This window comes from Typopeltis vanoorti, chromosome 3 (genome assembly GCF_054136105.1).
Source record: "Typopeltis vanoorti isolate ZY-2024b chromosome 3, IOZ_Tvanoo_1.0, whole genome shotgun sequence".
Lineage (NCBI taxonomy): Eukaryota > Metazoa > Arthropoda > Arachnida > Uropygi > Thelyphonidae > Typopeltis > Typopeltis vanoorti.
Genome location: NC_143551.1, coordinates 106,189,934 through 106,213,320, shown reverse-complemented (window position 1 = coordinate 106,213,320; position 23,387 = coordinate 106,189,934). Strand labels below are relative to the sequence as shown.

At 35.0% G+C, this 23,387-nt stretch overlaps 1 protein-coding gene across 2 annotated transcripts in view; it reads right to left on the bottom strand.

Moving 5' to 3' along the window:
* spg (dedicator of cytokinesis spg) overlaps positions 1 to 23,387 on the bottom strand; it is an 869,351-nt gene that overhangs the window by 515,616 nt on the left and 330,348 nt on the right. For both annotated transcript variants that reach the window (XM_090390789.1, XM_090390790.1), the window contains 2 exons: positions 12,966 to 13,212; positions 6,469 to 6,566 (listed from right to left, as the gene is read on the bottom strand). In XM_090390789.1, the coding sequence (XP_090246915.1) occupies positions 6,469 to 6,566; positions 12,966 to 13,212 (345 nt within the window). The remainder of the gene's footprint in view (positions 1 to 6,468; positions 6,567 to 12,965; positions 13,213 to 23,387) is intronic.

Sequence of the window (23,387 nt, the reverse complement as noted above, 5' to 3'; positions counted from 1 at the left end):
ATTAATATTAAAATTACAACTCCACTCCCTTTCCCAAGTCAAAAGTCTATTCAAATTTTCCTGAAGGGAATTGAGATCAGTAGTGCTACTAATAATTCTTATAAGCAAACAAATGAAGATCACCAAATCCATATGACATATTTACAAACAAGTTAAACAGCACGATTTTAAGAACAGAATCCTGGAGCATGCTACTGGCATACTCCAGGATTTTTTTGAGATACTGCTCTATCATACACACTTGCTGGTATCATTCAAAGAACCAATCATGAATCCAACTAACCAATATACTATCTATTCCCATCCTCTGCTGCTTGTAAACCAACTTAGCATGTGATAATCTATTAAATGCTTTTGCAAAGTCCAAGAATATCACTGTATGTAATTCTGCCTTATCTATCACATTTGTTACCTATCATAAAATGCAAGTAACAAATGATAACTAACACTGCGTTTAATAGGTCGTGATAATATAGATGATTAAACTGACTAGTTTTGCCACATGTGCTAGTAGCTTCTTCTGGATTAGGAAGAAAAAAATATATAATAAGCAGTAAAAATGAGCCATTAAATAACTATGTATGAACATGTAGGAACTATTACACAAAAGTAAAAAAAAACGAGAAACACGTGGAGCATGGAAGTTGTCATTGGTCAGTCATTGTTCAGTAGGTATGATAGTTGGCAGAAAAGTTAAAATCTAACATGCAGAAAGATCTAATAGGTGACTTCCAAATATCACTCCTTGGTTTTTATGTTGAGTGTGCCTTGTGAGTGGATAATCATTATATCCTCTTTGATGTTGCGGTCACTGAAGTTGTCTTCTTCATAAGGCATAGAGTTCATGCCCCATTCAATATTGTGATTAGTGTGAGAGAAGTGGAAAGTTAGGCCTGAGTTGTCTTGTCTGTGGTACACATACTCATCTAAAATACAAGTAAATTGCTAAAACAAGACTTACTCTTTACAAATCTATGTTGATCATCATAAAGTATATTCTGTCCCTCAACCTAATCTATTCCTAACCAATCTCTCCAACAGTTTGACTACAATCGTAGTTATACAGACTGGTCTATAATTGGAAACTTCTGTCCTAGAACCACACTTATCTTTGAAGGTACCTGTGGCATAACTATAAACAACTAATTACACATTAACCACGGTAATTAACTTTAATGAAAGTACAATATTTCATATTGAAAATAGCAATACATCACTGTTTAGAAACAAGCAAATCAAATAACAGGAATACAAGGTACATACAACAATTGGCTTACTAATTAAATTATTTTTTTTTGATATTTACATAAAATGAGAATCGCCCAAACTTTTGGGAAGAGAGAAAATTGTTCCAATTCAGGTTAGGCCAATGTAAAAGGGCTTTGCAACTTTCTTTGAAAAAACATTCATATTTAAAACTGCTTCTATGGAGAAGACAAACTTCATCTCACCAGATACTGTGTTTAGTGTCAATACTATACTGTGCCAGACAAGACTTTTGAGGTTTCATGTATTCAATGTAATATTGATGTTCATTAATTCTTTTTCCACAGAACAGCTGGCCTGCCCAAAGTATATCAAATTATATTCACAAGGAATCTGGTAAACACAGCTAATGATATAGGTGATAGTTTGTCTACTGTAGATAGTGACAGATAAGAAATTTTGCTGATAGGAAGATATGTGGAAATAAGGTTATACTTCTTCAAAATTGTTCTTCTAAGATACTAGAAAATTTCAAAGAAAGTTGAGAAGCCCTTTTACATTGGTCAAACCTGAACTGGAACGATTATCTATCTTTCTTAGAACCACATAAAATGAGATTCTCATTTTATGTAAACATCCAAAATAGTTTTAATGTTATTATTAATATATTAATTGCTAGTTCATGGCAACCATTTTTAATTGGTAAACTGATTGTTGCATTTACCTTGTATTCCTGTTCTTTGATTTGCTTGTTTCTACACACTGATGATGTACTGTTATTTTCAGTACAAAATATCTATACTTTCATTAAAGTTAATTACCATGGTTAATGTGTAATTTGATGTTTATAGAACCATACTTGTGGAGTAGCACTATTTTATCTTCTTTCCATTCTCGAAACCTTATCTACTTCGAGAATTTCATTTAATTGTTGTGTACAACATATGCACAACAATTAGCACAATGAGTTAACTGTTGTGCGCATTCCTTAAAAATACATGATGATAAGTCATTCATTCCTGCAAGCTTATTAATATGTAACCTAATCAATGCCTACCTCTAATTCTTTCACTTCCAATTCTAGTAATACCTACCTCCCTTCTACATATTGCATTGCATCATTTATACCAGCATGATAGATATATACTGAAAGTGATCATTCAATAATTCCACTATATCCTTCAACAAACCCACTCTCCTTGTTCCCATACACTATCTCCTTCTTTCATTCTATATTCTATCTTCCATCAAGATCACCTCTTTATGTGCCAAACCAATTTGTTTAATTATTTCCCAATCACTATTCTCTACATTTCCTGGCCTTATAACAGCATCCTATCAGATATACCAGCCTGTCAATTTCAACTTCACACCACACAGATACAAAATCTGCACATATACTATCAATTTCCATACCTTGTTGACAGAATTGCTCTGCATTCATCAACACTTTCATTGCCAAGCTGAAAATTGGAATTTCGTGTGGTGGCCAAATTTTTTAAATTTTTTTATTTAGTTAGTGACGTCCACGCGATAACGCATGATCAGCCGTTTGGTGAGAACTCGCATCGCGTGATCGCGTGATATCGTTCATTGCCAAGCTGAAAATTGGGATTTCATGTGGTGGCCAACTTTTTTTAATTTTTTTATTTAGTTAACGACGTCCACGCGATAACGCATGATCGGCCGTTTGGTGAGAACTCGCATTGCACGATATCGCGTGTTTGGCAATGAACATGTTAACAGTAGCCCCCCCCCCCTCTTTTCACCTTCCATTTCTATTCCCAACATCACATCCTCAGACAACCACGTTTCACTTATAAAGATTATATTTGGGCATACTGACTCAATCAAAGCAACAAATTCAGCACCTGTTGCAACCATATCTTTAACCCCATATTGCTTAAAATGTATGTCCTTTATTTTCAGGTCTTCCATCCTGAAACCTTGGGTGCAGTAAGTAAGTAATGAGTTGGTTGAATGGTTCTATTATTATTAAATAGAGCAACAATACACTGAAAAATGGAATGCTAGTGATGAATATTCATTCTTCAAAAAGAGTTGAAAAGATACACAAAAGAGGAATGAGAAACAAATTATTACCTATAAGCATTTATGTATTTTTAAGATTTTTTTTTCTTATTTATTATAAACATAAATAAGAAAAAAACTTTTTTTTTTTTTTTTTTTTTGTGAAATGAGTATAAGGAGGTAAAACTGTAGTAAAGGATGCTGTTATTAGAGTTTTACCTACTTATATTCATTTCACAGAAAGAAACAAACAAACAAAACAATTTAAAAAAAAATTATTTTATCTAACTGAAGCAGGCAATATAGCTGTATTATAATAATTATTTTATCTATTTATTTTTTTCACAGAATTTCTTTTACACAGACTTCCTGTTAAAAAATAGGGATTATGTTCCCAAGAATGAAATTTGCAGTAATGTTAAATAAAGGTCAACAACAGGACAGTTTATACTTTAACAATGATTGTTTTTTATCCAAAGAAATGAAAACAAACTTTAAAAATAAAGCAAATTATAATTATACAGAAATTATGTATGTCATACAAATGCCAAACTGGTAATGATGTCAAGCTGTTTATAACAGCTTCACTTTTCATATAATCTTCCACTGATGCTATCTATTAACTACTCTAAATATTCTCAGAACTCTCATTGCATGTAGTCTCTCAAATGTTATATTCCTAAACTGACTTTCAGATTCATTAATTAAAATCAGTTTAAACACTGTGTTGCTCAATTGGCACTCCACAACAATAGCCTTATTTATTCTATTTATATATTCAAATTTACCATCTTCATTAATATTTGTGCCTGAATAACTGAAATATTTTGATCATTCTATTAGTTTTCCATTGTGAATGCAGTTAATGTTTTCAGTGCCCTGCACATTTTCATGATTTGTGTTTCTTATTGCTGAATTTAATATCAGATTTGTTACAGTTATTTGATGTAGTTCAAGGACTTGTATTTTAATTTAGAAGGGAGTACAGCATCATTTGCATAAACTAAAGATGAGTTTAATACCTCAAAATTTTATATCAGGATATAATGCCACTATGATCCATAAATATGAATAACAGTGGGGTATAGTGTGAAGTTGTGTTTATATCCCCATAGCATCCTTAAATTCTAAACGTCAAATTATGTATAGGCTTTAAGATGCTTTGAAAAATGTTCTACTTCTAGTTTGGATATGTATTCCTGACTGCATGCTGGTCAGTGTTTTTTACCACTTTGCTGTCATCACTGCTTGTTTCATTTAGCAGTTTTTCAAAGTAATTACTCCATACTTCAAGGATATCTTTTTCTCCCGTTTTCATGTCACCTTTATCATCTCTAATTCCTTTTACAGCACTCTTTCCTCCATTCTTAAGCTTCTTCAACAACCTCCAGAATATTTTGCCACCTTCTTGATATTTATTTTCTATATTCTTGCCAAAGTCCTCCCATGACTTTTGTTTAGCTAGTTTTACACAGTGTTTAGCATTCTTGCATTTGTCTCTATATTCTCTAAGAGCACAAGCTGGCTTATTTGACAGGAACTTTTGGTATGCTTTCTTCTTTTCCTTCACTACCTCTTTAACTTCCTGTGTCCACCAGATAGTTCTGATTTTTTTATCCTTACATATAACCTCACCACATGCCTCTCTGGCAGAATCAATCAATGTTTTCTTCAGAGTTTGATTCCTGTTCTCAAACTCTTTCAATTTTTCTTCAATAATCTTTGTGTATTTTAGTCTACAGTTCACATCTGAGAGCTGCTCAACTTTTATTCGCTTTAAAACTTTCTTACATGTTATTCTTTTCAATATGAAATTCAATTTTATCCTGCTCAAGACCAAATAATGATCACTTCCAATTTCAAATCCTCTGTACACTCTGGTGTCCTGCACCAGGGAGAAAACATCACTATCAACAATAACATAGTCAATGAGATTATTCCTTGCCTCTTCTCTCCATGTGAATTTGTGCACATTTTTATGTTGGAACATGGTGTTAGTAATAACCAGTCCATGTCCTGAGCAGAAATCCAACAGATATTTGCCATTATTATTAGCTTTGCTCTTTTTTCCAAATTTTCCCAAAATATTTTTGTATGTCTCACAATCATTTCCTACTCTACTATTTAGATCCCCAACAAGGACCAACTTTTCCTTTTTCATTGTGTCAGTTGCTTTTTCTAAAGCCTCAAAAAATTCCTCCACTTCTACCTTAGTAGAACCTTCTGTGGGACCATAGGCACAAATTAGTCTCATTGTCCAGTTCCCCATTCTCATATTTGCCCACATTACTCTACTTGAGACTGACTGCCATTCAAGAAGATTAGCCTCGTATTTTCTGTTGAATACTATGGTTACTCCTTCTTTTCCTTGATTGTCATTGCCTGAATATAATATTTTGTATTTATTGCTCAGAAAGATCTCACCAGTTTTGGTCTTTTTTGTTTCAGTCACCCCTATTATGTCGATCTGGTACTTATCTAATTCCTCAGCTAGCTCCATTTCTTTGCCATTCAGGCTTCTTACGTTGATAATACCGATCTTTAACTCTGGTGATGTTGAGTTGGGGTTTATTTTCAGATTTGTTCCAGTAGCTGACTTTTCGCTGTTCGCCCTGGTTCCCTGGCGAAAACAACGGGGGCCTTGTTTAAACGGGCGACGCCCCAGCCAGCATGAAATTTTGTCATGTTGTACCATCATTCTATATTTTGGTTTAACCAATAAGAATACAATTTGGTCGGCTAAATCCCAAATTGCCAGCCCATCCTCGTCCGTTCAGTATCCAAGTAGATACCCAACAGGGTGCACCACGAGAAGGTGAGGATTGGACATTAGGTCCGAAGCCCTGGTCGGTTCTCCGCATTCCTTTAAAGGCTATGTGGAGGTCTCCTCTCAGTTATACAGCTTTGACCTTTAAGCACCCCAGTTTCTACACTTTCACTGAAAGTTTCTACACTTTTAGTTATTAATCCATTTACATAATAAAATAAGATTATAAAGACTATCCCTTGTCATCCATGGTGTCGGATTTTGGTTGGGACCTTAGCAGTTTCTTATTACAGCAAACTGCTAAAAAGTCCCAGCCAAAATCCAACAACATGTAGCACAATCTTAGGACAATGGTATAATCTATAAACTGTCACCTAAATTACAAAAGATTTCCTTTTGATTTTAAAAAATTATAAAGATACATAAGTTCGAATTTTTTAAAAATTTATTTTTTTATTTTTTACCTTTACAATTTCCTCGCCATTGAGTTTCATGACTTTATGCAATGTTTCTTGAATGCGATCAGGATGTGCTTTCCATTTCAGTAAATTTAATAGGTCTCCTGAAATAATTAAGTAATAATACAAAGGCACTATTTAACTTTTTTTCCCAACTGAAATTACTTATAAAAAAAATTATTTAACATACCATAGAGCCTAGAAGGCTTCAATTTGGTTTATTTAAGATATTGACATTGAGAATATTATAAATACATCTATATTTTGTAGCCGAATGCAAATAAAACTAAAAACGTTTCATATTTATGAGAGAGCTTATGCAGATGTAATCTTTGGGATAGGAGCTTGCACTACATAAACTCTGCCAAGAGCCCATTCTGACATAATATTACTATGGTATTGAATACAGGGTTTTTTTTCCTGTGAAGGTTTCTGCTTGGTCTTTAATGAAGACTAACAGTCTGAAATAGCAGTGAGGCCAGCAAAACCTGATGTAAACACTAATAAAATGTGAATATATGAGCTCATTTACAAGTTTGTGTCTTTAAAGTAGTTTGTACCACTCATAGCCACAGACTTCCTCAAGGAACTATGGCAAGCTTATCCAGAGTAGACTTTTACAAACATTCACACTCACGGTGGGATTCAAATTCATGAGCTGTTGGTTGAAAACCAGGTATGCTAACTGCTTGGCCAACCAGACCAGCAATTTGGTTAAAAAACATGGATGTATTTATAATATCATTCATATTAATAAAGGAATTATTATTTTTGTGTAGGGAGAAGAAGAACGTGGGGATTATGCATTTAATTTTCAGATATTAGTTATTAAGCAAAGACATGTAAAACATTGTTAGCTGTCATGGACTTTATACAGTTACATACAAATTTAGATACACATAAGTTAGAAAATGTATTGAAAAAAAATTATGCTTGTATTTCAAGACATTTTGCAAATACTTTTTTTTTTTTCAAATGAAAGGCACAACATGGCATCTGATGCTTTTATACAGGCTTGTAAATTTAGAAAACATGAGAAATAGGAGCACTGGAATTATGACAATCACCAAAACAACTATAAGGAATAATTAAATTTAATGATGGTGCAATTGCCACTGCATGAATAGCACATGACTTAAATCATGTACTATTCATCAATCAGCATTTCTATGGGAGGAGAACCACCAACTGCAAATAACTCCCTGTTTATATATATGTGATAATAAGCTTTAAACCAAGATATCACCCAGCCAGTACTTTTTTTTTTTTAATGTGATCCATTTCACCAAATGCAACAAATCTCGTGTAATATACTATGCACATGAAAATTAGGTACCATTTCAAGAACTGTAAGGCCATTTATTCCCAATATTTACCTAAACAAAAGAATACCAAAAGAAACAGAAATAGTAACAAACAACACCAATACTATGACATTCCATGTCACCAGCCAACTAAGAATACATCCTCCAAATCAAACGAGGTCAAATCAATGACAATCACCAAAACAAATACAAAAAGTGAAAACGTGCTGAGAAATTAATGGCAAAACATCAGCAGTTGACACATTCAAGCCTTTGCCTGTCCCAAATTTGGTCAGAAAGCAATCTTCAAAACTGACATAATGTCACTAGCATCCTTTGTATATCCCACTGCAATGCGATGCATTCCCTTATTTTCTGAAACTCTACAGATAATGAAATGGCTGAAACATTCATTGAATTTGATATAATAACCACATGACATGAAATAACATAAAGTACTTCATTGCTGGCCTGGCTGGCCAAGTGGTTAGCATATCTGCTCTCCAATCAAAAGGCTGTGGGTTTGAATCCTGCTGTGAGCATGGATGTTTGTGATTGTCTGTGGAAAAACTAGTGGTGGTGGTGGTCAGTGGTAGATGGCGTTGGTGGATTGAGTGGTGGAGACAGAGCTGTGGAGCAGGTGCCCTTCCTTGATGAGTCTTTGGACTCCCCTGGAGATGTCAAATAATTATAATAATAATAAATTAAAAAAAAAACTACTAGTTTTGTGTGTTGAAAGGTATACTTCATTACAATATGGTCATATTACAAAAATTAAAAAACTAGAGACATCTTACATTAAGTAATGAAAGAATACAACACATGAAAATTAAAATAAGCAATGAACAGATTAAAAGCAGGAGTAAGCTAGTTGGTATTGTCATTCTATAATGTAATGTGAGTCATAACCAAGGGTCTGTAAATGTGAGATTTTTTAATGGCATAGGATAACCACATTTTGGCAGCCTCCTTAACTACTTGAAAAAATGGTTATGTTTGATGGAAAACCTTTCTGATTTTTTGTCAAAATACCAGATGGTATTCATTGGTTTAGACCTGATGATTTCAGTTTATATTAAGATGAGATTATAATGAGATTCAGATCTCTCACAAGATCATTCAACTTGGCTGGAGTATATTAGATTAGGGGTTATAAATGAGAAATAAAAATGGAACTAGTTTGAAAAGAGCACAATACTGGATGTTCATGACTTATTATTCACAACACCACACACACACTTTTATCACAAAGGTGATAAAAGTGTGTGTGGTGTTGTTAATACCGTGAAAAATAAGTCATGAATAACCATCAATACCTAAGCTTATCTGTTAGAATACTGGACTTAAGTACAGCAGTATGGTTATCTTTATCTGCAACTCACGTCTCAAGTGGTTTACAAACTGTCAACAAAATATCACAAGGCACACCTCATAGTAAATTTGAATATTTTATATTTATCAACGTCATAATAAAAACAGATGTTTATTACACAAAAGAGTAATCACTTACACAGTCTCTAGGTCCGTCCCATAACACTGGGAAAGAAAATTGTAGTAATGAACATGCACCCTTTAATCAGCTGTTTAAATACCATATACATCTACTGTAACAGTATAGATGGGGAGCCTAAGTTTAGTCCTGATCTTCCACTTTACATATGAAGTACAACTCATGTGCATTTTTAACCAGAAAAGTGAGTGCTTGTTTCATAGATTTTAATGTTGCCTCAACACACACATAGCAAAATGAGCCTACTTACAAGACAGACATGTAACAGAAAGCGGTCTGCACATTATGTAACAACAAATGAGCAACTACACCAAACTGCACTTCACAAATTCACTTTAATCACAATACTGGCTAAAAAAAAATAGAAAGGATAAATCACAAGAGGACAGTTAGGTGTGGTACTCAGAGTGGTAACTGAATATTCTATACAGCTACCAGAAATTATATTCTCAGTTTCATCCTTTATCCAAGTGCAAGCAAACAAAGTTTGTGCATGAAGTCACTTCATGGCTGGGTTATATGTACATCCTCTGTCCAAAAAGAAACCGAACTTTTCGAAAATAGAAGAAACTAGTGGTGCCACCTGTTGTATCTTTTTGTTGTCGAAAGCAGCAACCTTCATTAGTGTTGTGTCAACTGTTTATGACATTTGTTTCATTAGAAGCAGAGTTATTGTGCCAAGAGTGACAGTGTGTTTTGACGAACAGTCGGAAAATGAGTTTCAAATAGAGAGCTGTGATTGAATTTTGTGTTAATCTTGGTAAAAGTTTTACCGAAACGCATCAAATGCTTCAAAAAGCATATGGTGATGAATGCTTATGCTGTACTCAAGTTTACGAGTGGTTTAAGCGATTTCAAAGTGATCGTGAAATACTTGAGGACGACGAAAAGCCAGGCCATCCAAAAACTGAACTGAGCAAAGTTAACATCCAAAAAGTGTGCAATTTCATCAAAGAAAAACCCGAAATCGTCTGTGAGATTGACTGAGGTTGAATTGGGGATTCCAAAATCAGCTGTGCACAACATTTTGACTGAGAGTTTGGGCCTTTGTAAATTGAATTCGTGATTTGTTCCCCACAAGTTGATCGACGACCAAAAGATGTATCGAATTGAACACTGCAAGGACCTCATTAAAACCACCTGTAAGGACTCAAACTTCCTTGAAACGATCACTACTGTTGAAGAAACATGGTGTTTTGAGTATGAGCCCGAAACAAAGTGCTGAATGGAAATCACCAGAAGAGGGGGCATCTGATAAAAAGTTGCTTGGAGAAGTCAAAAGTAAAGACAATGCTGATTTGTTTATATGATTCCAAGGGCATTATCCATAAAGAATTCATTCCACCTGGCCAAACGGTCAAAGGCGAGTTTTATCTCGAAGTTTTGATGCAATCGATAGCAAGAATTCATCGCGTACAGCATGAATATCATGATGCAGGCAGCTGGTCACTTGTGCATGATAATGCACCATCCCATTCGTTCGAACATTGTGAGACAGTTTTTGAGCAAAAACCAAGTTGTGTGTTGGATCCTAGCCGTATTCACCTGATTTAGCACCCTGTGACTTCTTTCTCTTCCCCCAACTTCATTTTCTGATGAAAGGAAAGCAATATGACACCACTGAAAATGTTCAAGCGGCAGTAACCACAATCCTCAACAGTATCCCAAAAACCAATATAAAAAACTCATTTAACAAATTAATTGACTGTGCCGAATGCTGTATCGAAGCTGAGGGAGAGTATATTGATTGAAATAAATGATTTTAATAATTATAATTGGCCTGTGTATTTTATTTTCTATCAAAAGTTCTGTTTCTTTTTGGACAGGGGTGTATATAGAGGCTAATGACCTCATTAACTGCTTTAGTATCACCATAATGCAACACACATATCCTTACAGGCATGTATAATGCTATGCATTATAGGAAGGGCCATTGCCCAGACCAGTTTCGACCCTTCTGGGTCTGGCTCCCACTGATGAGACTTCAATAAAAGTCAAAATAGTATTATACATACCCATAAGGATATGTGCATTGAATTATTGGATACTAAGGCAATTGATATGGTCATTAGCCTCTATATCCAAGTAACCCAGTCATGAAGTGACATCATGCACAAACTTTGTTTGCATACACTTGGATGAAGGATGAAACTGAGACTATAATTTCTTGGCATCTTTAATTTATATTTTAACCAAGTGAAACAACTTTCAACATCTATCTCTAATCCAGAGTATTTTAGTAATAAGGTGACATACCTTTTGGCTATTTGAATATAGAATTATGACTTTTGCATTACTTCAAACCTTGGTGTCAAACCTTCTGGTCTGGGTAGTGGCTTTTCATAATGTATACCATTATACATGTCCATAAGGATATGTGTTTTGCACTATGGGATACTAAGGCCACTGATGTGAAGTCCTTAGCCTCTATATACAAGTAACCCAGTCATGAAGTGACTTCAAGTGCAAACTTTGTTTGCATACACTTGGACAAAGGATGAAACCGAGAATATAATTTCTTGGCATCTTTAATTTATTTTCATGTAAATAGTAAGTTGTGAGCAGATGTTAGACACAGAATACAAGAAATAATACTGGAGGGAAACCTCAAAAAAGTAGCATGAGAAATTAACTTCAGAGTTGTTTAATCAACATTATACAGCAATGCCTACAAAATATTGAGTTGAAAAAACATGAAAATGTAATACATTTCATTCACTAGAGCAGGGATTCCCAACCCTATGCCCACGGGCACCATGGCACCCATCAACCAATTTGTGTGTGCCCGCCGCAGTTCAACCGTGTGCCGTATAGTTTGAAATAATCACGCAACAATTCATGGCATGCTATATGACGCATGCGTTAATGACACATGATGAGTATTAAATGCATACAATGTAAAGTAGACGGGCATTCGAAGAGAATATGATGATATTCCAGTTCTTAAACTGGAATATCATCATATTCTCCTAATTATGAAGCACTGGCCAATGAAATGCAATGCCAAAGATCACACTAACTTACATATATATATGTTTAAATTTTTATATAATGCAAACTTTTAAGTAATAAAACATTTGATTATAATGTAAACTTTGTATATATTCATTTAACAAACGAATTCAAAAAATTTGCTTGAAAAACTAGATAGTGTCCGTCGCCCTATCGGTATTTTAGAATGTGCTCTAGGAAACAAAAAGGTTGGGAACCCCTGCACTAGAGTGTGTGAGTTTGACAGAAAGCAATACATTTCCATTAACTGCTGACCTGGTTAGCTGAGCAGTTAACATACCAACTCTCCAACCAACCAACCAACTGTTGCTTTGAATCCCACCATGGGTACGAATGTTTGCAATTGTCTTCAGATGGAAGATGAATTTCATCATTGCACATGAGACCACCATCCCACTTACCGGAGGCCTTAAATGGCTTGAATAAGTTCCATATTTGGTCTCTAGACTATCTAAAAATAAATTTAAAGAAAATACAAAAGATAAATAAAATAAAATAAAAATTGATAATAAATTTTCTTAGCCTGTCCATGATATTGATGTACAGCCTTTGGTTTACAACCTTTCATGGTTGGGAGACATAAAATAAAAAATAAGTCAAGTATGAAATGCATTTATATCCCTACATTTCAAGTACCATACAGCTATTTCTCCTTTTAAGTAACATAATTCACTTACCATTTTGGGTCAACTTTGTTGAACATAAAAGTGTTTCAATTTGAACAGTTTCTCTAGGACTTCGAAGAAAAAGCTGTCCAGCTACAGGAACTGGAAAAGGTGGAGGAGATGGGGGGACAGCACCACTGCTGCCACTAGTTCCGCCTGAACTACCCGTACTGCCAGGTGTTGAACCACCACCTTCTTTTGGACCACTAGGAAGACCTAAGTAGCCTTTAGGATCCTGAAGTTTAGACTGATCTTCACACTGAAAGTTACAAGGGGGGGACACAGAATATAATTACAATATATATTGAGAAAATCACCAAAAAAGCTAAAAGAGTAACAAAATCAATTATATTTCTAAATGTTGCTGTCATTATAAATACTTAAAATGCAATGCACGTGTGTGTCATTAGTAGATGTTGGCACAGATTCAGTGCTAAATTAGTGTTCTATTTTCCCCCCTTTTTTCAGTTTAAGTCCAAACTCAAAGATGCAACATTTGGAAATATCAGTAGTGCACATCTTACTGCTCAGTTACTGACAGTATAATTATGGCTCTCACAGAAACATGACATGTCTCTATCAACAAATGATTTTTATTATATATAAAAATATAGTAGTATTATTCAGAAATCTCCATGGGGTCCTAGGCTTCATCACAGGAGATCCATACTAACAACATGGTACTCCTTAAACTCATGGGCTGACAATGCATCATGGCATGTTCTACCTGTGCATTTTCACATCCTTATTAACCAGGTTTAATTTCCTAGGATTATCCCTCCTGTAGGTATGGAAAAATTTACTTTGCATCGATCCCATAAAATCTCCTTATGTGTTTCTATAATACTACCATCTCTTTTCCATCTATTAACCGAATTTTGCAACACTCAAACTTTCATCCTCAGAAGTGGGCATTCTCCAGGCCTGTTGACATCTTCATTACCAATCATTCCACCCTGTCCTCATATCCAAATGTAAATGTATAGTCATATCAAGGTTTTATAAAAAGTAAATAACTTCCCTATCCCAACTTATGTGTAATTTTTATCATCACAGTATATTCTTTGTACTTATTTTGTCTACTTTTACATGTCCTCTGAAATTCCCTCTCTCTGTCTCTCATCTATCACTATCAGATCCTTAGCTTCAATAATTTCTTGCAAGAACAAAATCTGAATTCAAGTAGTCACATCAATATAATATATAACTTGATTTTTTTTAAATCTAAAAGCATAATTGTACCCTTTGCAAAAAAGAACTGGAAAACAACTTATCACTGTCCAAAATGTCAGTCAGTTCAAATCCTCTGTGCCAGTTACATTTACTACTGTCTTTTTTCAGTTTAACATCATCATCAGCAAACAAATGTATGATGTTTTCGTTCAAATCATCCCCAATTTCATTAATGTATACATTTAATATTTGTCCAAGTGCAGAGTCTAGGATGCACCACTAATCACCTAAACAGCAACAGTGTCTCAATACAGAAAGCTAAATGTGAGTATGAAAAGAAACTCACTCTGCAAGCTAAAGACTTGCTTTTATTGAAAGACCAAAGGAAAGAGTAATAGGCCCATCAGACCTCTAGCAAGTTTAGATGTTACAGAAGAGATTCGCAGTGCAAGAAAATTAGATCTGGTAATGGCATCTGAGAATCTTTCTGTAAACGAAGTTACTGACATATGTCTAATAGGCAAAAGGGATCATGCAGTTTTAATATAGTAGCAAAACACACATATTTGCTTAAGAAGAGGTATATGCAGATATATAAGGCAGATGATTATAATAAACAGAAGATAGTTGAAGCAGTGACCTGACATGAAACTGCATGGCAGAAGAATCAGAAGTGCATGGGAAATGGTCAGAGTGTCTGAAACTATAATAGATGAAATCTCCAAGAATAAATCATATCCATAATTTCAATGAATGCAGTATCTCTGATCACCTTTCCTGAAGCTTGCCTGTTCCTTAGACATCTCAGCCTTGACTATAGTTTCAATCCTACTTAGAATAATCTTGAGCATAATCTTACTTGCATGTGAAATTAACCCAACAGTTCTATAGTTCTTAAAGTCCTTCATATCGCCATTTTTCTGCAGTTAGTGCTTTGAATGCTACCTTTTTCCAGTCTCTAGGTCATACTCCTGTCTCCCATTATCCTTATAATCACATGAAATACTTTCATCCCTTCATCTCCTGCGGCCTTAATTAACTCTGATTGGATTCCATCTGCACCTGGGCCCTTATTATTATTAAGCTTTTCAAATGCACTTTCAACATCAAGATTTCCCAGGATAGAGAGCTGATGCAAATGTTTCTCATCCACTCTGCCATATAGTTCCCTGCAGTACTTATCACTGCCTGTTTTCGATCTCCTACACATTTTGCATGAGTTGGGAATGCAATTCTCAAATTGCATTCCCAACTCCTAAAAAAAAAAAAAAAAAAAAAAAAAAAAAAAAAAAAAACCTACTATCAAGCTATTGACCTATTGCTCTTGCTTCAGTTTTGTGCAAAGTAATGGAAAAGGGTATCAACAGTCAATTTCTTCTACACCTAGGGAACATTCAGTTGATTACTGACCATCAATAGAGATTTTGCAATGTAGGGCTTGCATACTGGGGTTCTATCATGGAAATCCATGTTGTGAGCCTCGGTTCTGAATGTTTTTGTGCAGATTTGTGTTCCAGTCAATACACACGAATGAATGGCAGTTTTTACATATTATCCTTCAAAGCACCCCACCGTCACATTCAGTAAGTCGTCCACTGCAGATAGCACTTGCAGTTGAATTCCTGCACTTTCATCTCAGTATGGTATCACTCACTTCTGACTTGGGATGGCTCAATTTGTTGAACAGATAAGCCTGCAACATGGCATCATTTCACAAGACCTCTTTCAAACTCCATCAGTTTTCTACTCGCAGCTATTTCACCCAGACATTGTTGCATGGACTTGGGAGCATCACATTCCTCCTTACATGGCACGATGCACCTTGCCTATAAGGAGAGTCTGTTTACTCCTTTCTAAGCTGAGTACATGCATATAACAATAAATTCAAAAAAAAAAAAAAAAAAAAACTGCATATGCATATTACAAATAATCATTAGATTATTAGCAAGAGTTCAAAGTCACCATTTATCAGAATTTTGAAATTTTTAAACAATCACTGCAATTTAGATTAGGTGGATTGTGAAATGCTTCATAGCATTCCTTGCTTGAAGAGTCTCTTGAATCTGAAAGAACTTGTGTGAAGAATGTGTCGTGTTCCATAGGATCCTTCCGCTAGCAATAACTTCATGTTCTATAAGACCAGATTTCTGAGACCAGAGAAAATGGATGTAATCCCTATGTTCTGACCTTCAAATGTGTACAGTACAGTGAATCTACCCAAATAGGAGAGAAAGAGAGGAACTTTGTCTTTAGTAGAAATAGAAGGGAGGAAAAAACTAAAATCTTGTTTACTGACTTCTAAAGTTGCCTGGAAAAAAATTTAAAAGGAAAAAAAAATTTTGAGGTGTATTCTCAAATTGCATTCCGAACTCCTAAAAAAAAAAAAAAGCCTACTATCAAGCTATTGACCTATTGCTCTTGCTTCAGTTTTGTGCAAAGTAATGGAGAAGGGTATCAACAGTCAATTTCTTCAACACCTAGGGAACATTCAGTTGATTAGTGACCATCAATAGGGATTTTGCTAAAGTAGATCCACGAGATCTCCTGACCTTCATTGCCCACCTCTGGACTCACCATGGAAAGATTTGGAGAAATGTGCCATTGCACTTGACATGTCCAAGGCATTTAATAGGGTTTAGCATTGAGGTCTCTCTCTCTCTCTCTCTTTTTATGCTCAAGATGTTACTTTTCTGACTAGTTACTTACTGTGTATAAATCCCAAATCCAGCCAACCTTGGAATACTGATCTCATGTTTGGGGTGATGCACCTAAGACCGCTCTAAAAATTCTTGATGCTGTCAAGAAAATTGTGGTTTGATTGATTAATGACACCTCTCTTACACACTGACTTCAGCCCCTATGACAGAAGATCAGTTTTCACATTATGTCTCTCTATAGATGGAAATACCTCTACATATATTTCCATGTCAGCTGTTCAGCAGAACTAGTATCTGTTATGTCTCCCATTTCTGCCAGATCTACAGAAACTCGAGCAACAGCTGCTCAATATACAGTCAAACTGCATCCTTGCCAAACCTGCTACTCCTAGTCATCTTTCATTCCATCCACCTTAGTTCAGTTCTATGGTAAAGCCACCCAATGAAATATTTATAAAAGACTACTACAATCTCCAATTTGTTAAGAAGAGTATCAACAGACTACTCTGCTCTTGATCAATGCCCAAAAAATGGCATTTATTGGCTATAGTACCTGCTTTGGTAGGAGAGTAATTATCCAAGATGTGTTGTAATTTTGGAGATAAAGTACAGTGAAGAGCTGTTCTTTCAATTGTTCCACAAAATAATTGAATAACAATGATAATAAGTGAGAAACTTATGGTGCACCCTTTACTGTTGAAATTATCTTGCCATAAAAAGTATCCAGAGTACACAACAAAGTCAAATATATTAATGTCAGATGAAAAATCACTAGAGAGCATTTGAATAATTCCAGTTGACATCCTTAATTTATCTGGCTTTGCAATGAACTCAGGATATTTTTCAAAGCAAGGTAATCATTAAAAGCACATAGGAAGTTGCACTATGGATTGCATCTTGTGATGACTTATCCAATTATTTCATGGAACATTTTTTCTAGAATAAAATTTATATCAGAAAAAGAAAATAATGGAGTCATCCTTCCATTTCTGGATGCTCTTGTAAACGAGGAAGTCAAATGTTCTCAGCTTTACTGTTATCAGAAGCCTGCATTTATCAGAAGATATATTTTTCAGAATTCAATTGCACTACACTGGCCAAAAATTTAGGATTGTCAAAAATCTTGCCCACAAGAGATACGTGACTGTTATTCTGAAGATACTCTCATACTAGAATTACAATGTTTTAAAAACGACATAATACTAAATAGTAACTTTCTGTAAAAATTACAACACCTCTTGAATAACTGTTCTCATAATAGCCTTTCATATTTGTATTTGCTGCAGTGTAAATAGAGTGGCCTTCTGTCAGTGTATCCTATGGTGGGTGTCCGAAGTACGATTGGCAAGTCCTAAGTATCTATATTGGTGGAACTGTATGTAGTCCTTGTGTTCAGAAATTCTGACATTGGTTGTTCTACCTGTTTTGCCATAGTAGGTGTCAGTTTACAACTACAAAGGACCTGGTACGGCTAGTGAATGTGGCTGGTCTTTGGTGGAGCAGATAAGAGGTGCCAATTTTTTATAGTCTGTAAGTGGTTGTAAGGTTGGATTTCCTTAGGATTTTTGTCAATTTTTCCAACTCTGTTATATGGCTCTATCCAAACACTTTGCTAGTGGAATGTAATGGCACATTTTGTTTATGGATTTTTGATAGTGCATATATGAGGGAGGGAGGGGGTATAACGTTTTAGTTTCTTTGACTTCCACAGACCAAGAGGTAACTTTTTTTAAGGAGCCTATGGAGTGTTCTGATCTGTGTACTGGTGGGGATCATAGTCTATAGGGAGATAGGTAGAATGATCTAGAAGTAAGGAGGCAAAGCTTATCTGTGTAAGCTATCAGAATTAAATTGAATTAAATGAAAATAAATAAATAAATAAATCTACCAGAATTAAATTCTAATGACAGACAAAAAATTTTTAAATTCTGAGAAATTGTAACTTTTGAACTCTTGTGGATTATATGGATTATGAGATGTTGTCATTGAATGTGAGCAGTAGCAAACAGAAGATCGTTGATGTAGCTACAAAAGTAAGTGGAGTTGACAGTATGGTTAAGTGCTTGAATGGTAACAGTCAGACAGTAGGCAAAACTGACGATGAGTTAGTGACATTGAATGGTAAGACAGCATACATAGGTGGTGGTGAGTTAGTGGTAAGAGAGTGGGTATAGCTTGTGTCAAGTTATAAGTGGAAAGACAGTGAACGTGTCTTACTAATACATATAAGTTGTATATGTATTACAACTTATAATACATATAAGTTGTATACATATACTTGCATACATACCACTTATGTATACTCTGAGAGAGATCTTCAATCTCTCTCCAAGTATACATATTGCATTCACAGCACCTCATCATTTTCAAAAAATCTATGCCACTTGCATTTGTCTTTCACTGCAATCTACATCTCATTGCCATTTTGCTCATGCTCAAAGTTACACACAGAAGAAACACAAAGAATACTAATAATCTAAATTATCATGAAATGTAAACTGGTGCCCAAAATCTTCAGAAAGAACGAATGTTCTTTCTGAAGATTATAACTGCAAATTCAGATGAATCAGTTTATGGCAATTTGTATAATTGACAATTCTGAGTAGAAATGAGGCACACATTCAAATTTTCGAATTACACACAAAGAGGTCACATTGTAGCACTCCACAGGATAAAATACAAAATGCTGTGTTAAGCAAATTGTTTGAAGGAAGCTCTTTCCACGAAAGAATAAAGTTGCAACCTTGGATGTCTTGCAATGTCTCAAAGAAATCAAAGACACAGAGAAAAATAATTGCAAAACTTGAAGAAAGCTGCAGAATTACTAATATTGCCAGAGACTTTGGAATTGCACAATACTGTTGTATCCAGGCTCTGGAAGCATTCTAAACAAATAGAATGTGTTCCAGACATTTGCTAAGAGGTTACCCTCACTCTACCATAAAGCATGAAGACAGATGGTTAGAAAAGAAAAATGAAGTTGACACACCACAGGTATGTGGATATCTATACACGCCATGGCAAGATATCTGCAACAAGTATGCCTATATATCTGAAGGCCTGTATTCCTATAATCAGATGTCATCGTAGAGCATGTTTCAGTGGTGTTGTATCCATAAAATTTGGACAGGACACCAATGAGCTAATATACTTTTTTACAGATGAGAATCGTTTTAGTCTTTCCTCTGATTCTGAACACTTGAACTTGCATGAAAGTGGAATTGCTTACCATCATGAGAATGTTCTTGAAAGGGATAGATATGGCGATGCTGAAGTCATGGTGTGGGGAGGCATTATGCTTAATGAATGCATTGAGCTACAAGTGCTGGAAAAAGCAACTATGACTGGTGAATGATATTGCAATAAAGTTCTTCAATGTTGTTATCTTCAATTGTTCCGTGGCGCTATAGGTAAAGAATTCATTTTTATGGATGACAATGCCACACCACATCATACACAAGTACTGGAAGTACTTCTGGAGACTGAGAATATTAACTGGATCAAGTGACCAGCACACTCCCCTAATCTCAACCAAAACGGACGTCATAGGACACAATAAAGAGATGCATTGTTGCTCAAAATTCCCCTCAGAAAACAAACAAAGCAAGGATAAAGCAAGGCTTTATCCTTGCTCTGAAAGAGGAGTGGGCCAGTTACCTCACGAACTACTGAATCACTTGGAGCTAAGCATTGTACAACATTGTGAGAGCTGCATCACATTTCTGGTGATGCTCATTCGTATTCCATACTGAAATGTCTCTCCACAGAGTTTTCTGTGAGCACTATACATTAATTCCTTAATTATATTCTTAGGAAATTTGTAACTTTTGCCAAAAACATATTGCAATTTGTAAGAAATTTATAACAAATTTTTTGTGTAATATAATTTATTAGTATGCTGGCAATAAATTTATGGCCACATTTGGCTGTAGTCATGGAAATTTTTTTTTTTTTTTTCTTACACATGAAAATGTAGTTTGCCTTTAGCTTTTGGACACCAGTGCGTGTATTTTGCCATTTTTATTAATTTTAAATATACAATAGTAACACCCCTTATCCACGGATGTTACGTTCCAAGATCCCTAGTGGACACCTGAAACAACAGATAGTACCGAAACCTATATATATATATTTTTTAGAGAATAAATTTTTAAATGACTTTAAACTGAGATAAAATATTAAATTTTAATGATAATGATACAACTAGTTTCAGCCTTTCACAACCTTCTTCAGGTATCCACTAAAAGTAGAACACAGTAATAAAAAATTGAAGTTACAAAAAACTGAGAATTACAGGCAAAAAATGCAACACATAATTGACACAAAAACGTTGTATGCATGTCTGCAGGTTCTGGTGAGCGCCAGTATTGAACAACTGAAGTATGGCTATCAGGGATGTTATAACTCAAATTGCTGTTCAAATGTTCAGTATTAAGGAGGATTTCTCTGGACTCCACGATTTTTCTTTCAAACTCATCACTACAGCGAAAAACGTTTTTGGATTTATCCCAGCAAACTGAGTGACTCTGTAGATCGTCATGAAGGTTATTGGAGAAAAGAACATGACTGGATAGCACAGTGCATGTGATCTTTTATAGGAGATGTTTCTCTTATGCTCCTCAATATGCAGTTCAACAGATTTGTTAGTCTGTCCAAAATAAGGAATATTACAGTCGCACCATAACTTGTAAAAACTTGGATATTTCAGGTTATGATGAATAGGCTTCGGATGGCTTATAAGAGAACGGACTTTAGGGAGTGTAGTGAAAAACGTCCTGATGTTGTATTTTTCAAGGACTTTAGCCAATTTATTGGAGACTGAACTAATGTAAGGTATTATTTTCACTACGTTCCCTAAAGTCCGTTCTCTTATAAGCCATCCGAAGCCTATTCCATCATAACCTGAAATATCCAGGTGTTTACAAGTTATGGTGCGACTGTAATATTACTTATTTTGGACAGACTAACAAATCTGTTGAACTGCGTATTGAGGAGCAATGAGAGAGACATCTCCTATAAAAGATCACATGCATCTGCGCTATCCAGTCATGTTCTTTTCTCTAATAACCATTATGACGATCTACAGAGTCACTCAGTTTGCTGGGATAAATCCAAAAATATTTTTCGCTGTAGTGATGAGTTTGAAAGAAAAATCGTGGAGTCCAGAGAAATCCTCCTTAATCCTGAACATCTAAACAGCAATTTGAGTTATAACATCCCTGATAGTCATACTGCAGTTGTTCAATACCGGCGCTCATGAGAACCTGCACGCATGCATACAACAAACAATAGCACGTTAGATAGAACGACTTGAAAAATACAACGTTTTTGTGTCAATTATGTGTTGCATTTTTTGCCTGTAATTCTCAGTTTTTTGTAACTTCAATTTTTATTACTGTGTTCTACATTTAGTGGATACCTGAAAAAGGCTATAAAAGGCTGAAACTAGTTGTATCATTATCATTAAAATTTAATATTTTATCTCGGTTTAAAGTCATTTAAAAATTTATTCTCTAAAATGTATCATTACAACCGAGTAGAAGATTAAGAATACACACACACACACACACACACATATATATATATATATATATATATGACTAAATAAACACATGTAAAACCACAGTAATAGGTTTTTTTAATATGTAAATATTTCGACCTAAGTGTCTTAGGACATTGTCAGTACAGTTGGGAACAATACTAGGAATAACATACCTATCTATATGTTATTCCTAGTATTGTTCCCAACTGTACTGACGATGATCCTAAGACACTTAGGTCGAAATATTTACATATTAAAAAACCTATTACTGTGGTTTTATGTGCGTTTATTTAGTCATGAATCGCCACAGGTTTCGTTATATAATCAAATACACACACACACTATATTTTTTTCCTACATACATACCTATGATGAAGTTTAATTTATAAATTAGGCACAGTAGTTTATACAGTACAGCATGGATACACTGGACAAAGGGATGATTCATGTTCTGGGTGGGACAGCGCAAGATTTCATCACGCTACTCAGAACAGTGCGCAACTTAAAACTTATGAATTGTTTATTTCTGGAATTTTTCATTTAATATTTTTGGCCTGGGGTTTACCATGGATAACTGAAACCACAGAAAGCAAACCAGTAGATAAGGGGACTACTGTTTTTTTTTTTTTTTTTTTTTTCTTTACATAGTCTGGAAACCCTGCTCTAGAAACCAAACGTGGAACATTTTTCAAGCCACTTCAGGCCTCCAATAAGCAAAGAGATGGTCTCACATTATGTGATCAATTCATCTCCCACCTAAAGACAATTACAAACATCCATGCCCACTGCAGGATTTGAACCCATGACCTGTTAGTTGGAGAGCAGGTACATTACCACTTGGTCAACCAAGCTGGCAAATGCAATATGAATTCCTACATACATATTGCTTCCAGACCTCCATGGAGTCCGAAGACATCACAGGAGGTCGAACACACACACATATACACACACACACACACACACACACTACAATAATTATTGACCTTGCCTGGAAGGCATTCAGTGCTGGAGCATTCACCAACATATTTCACTCATTTACCACCTGCCATGCAGACAATCTCC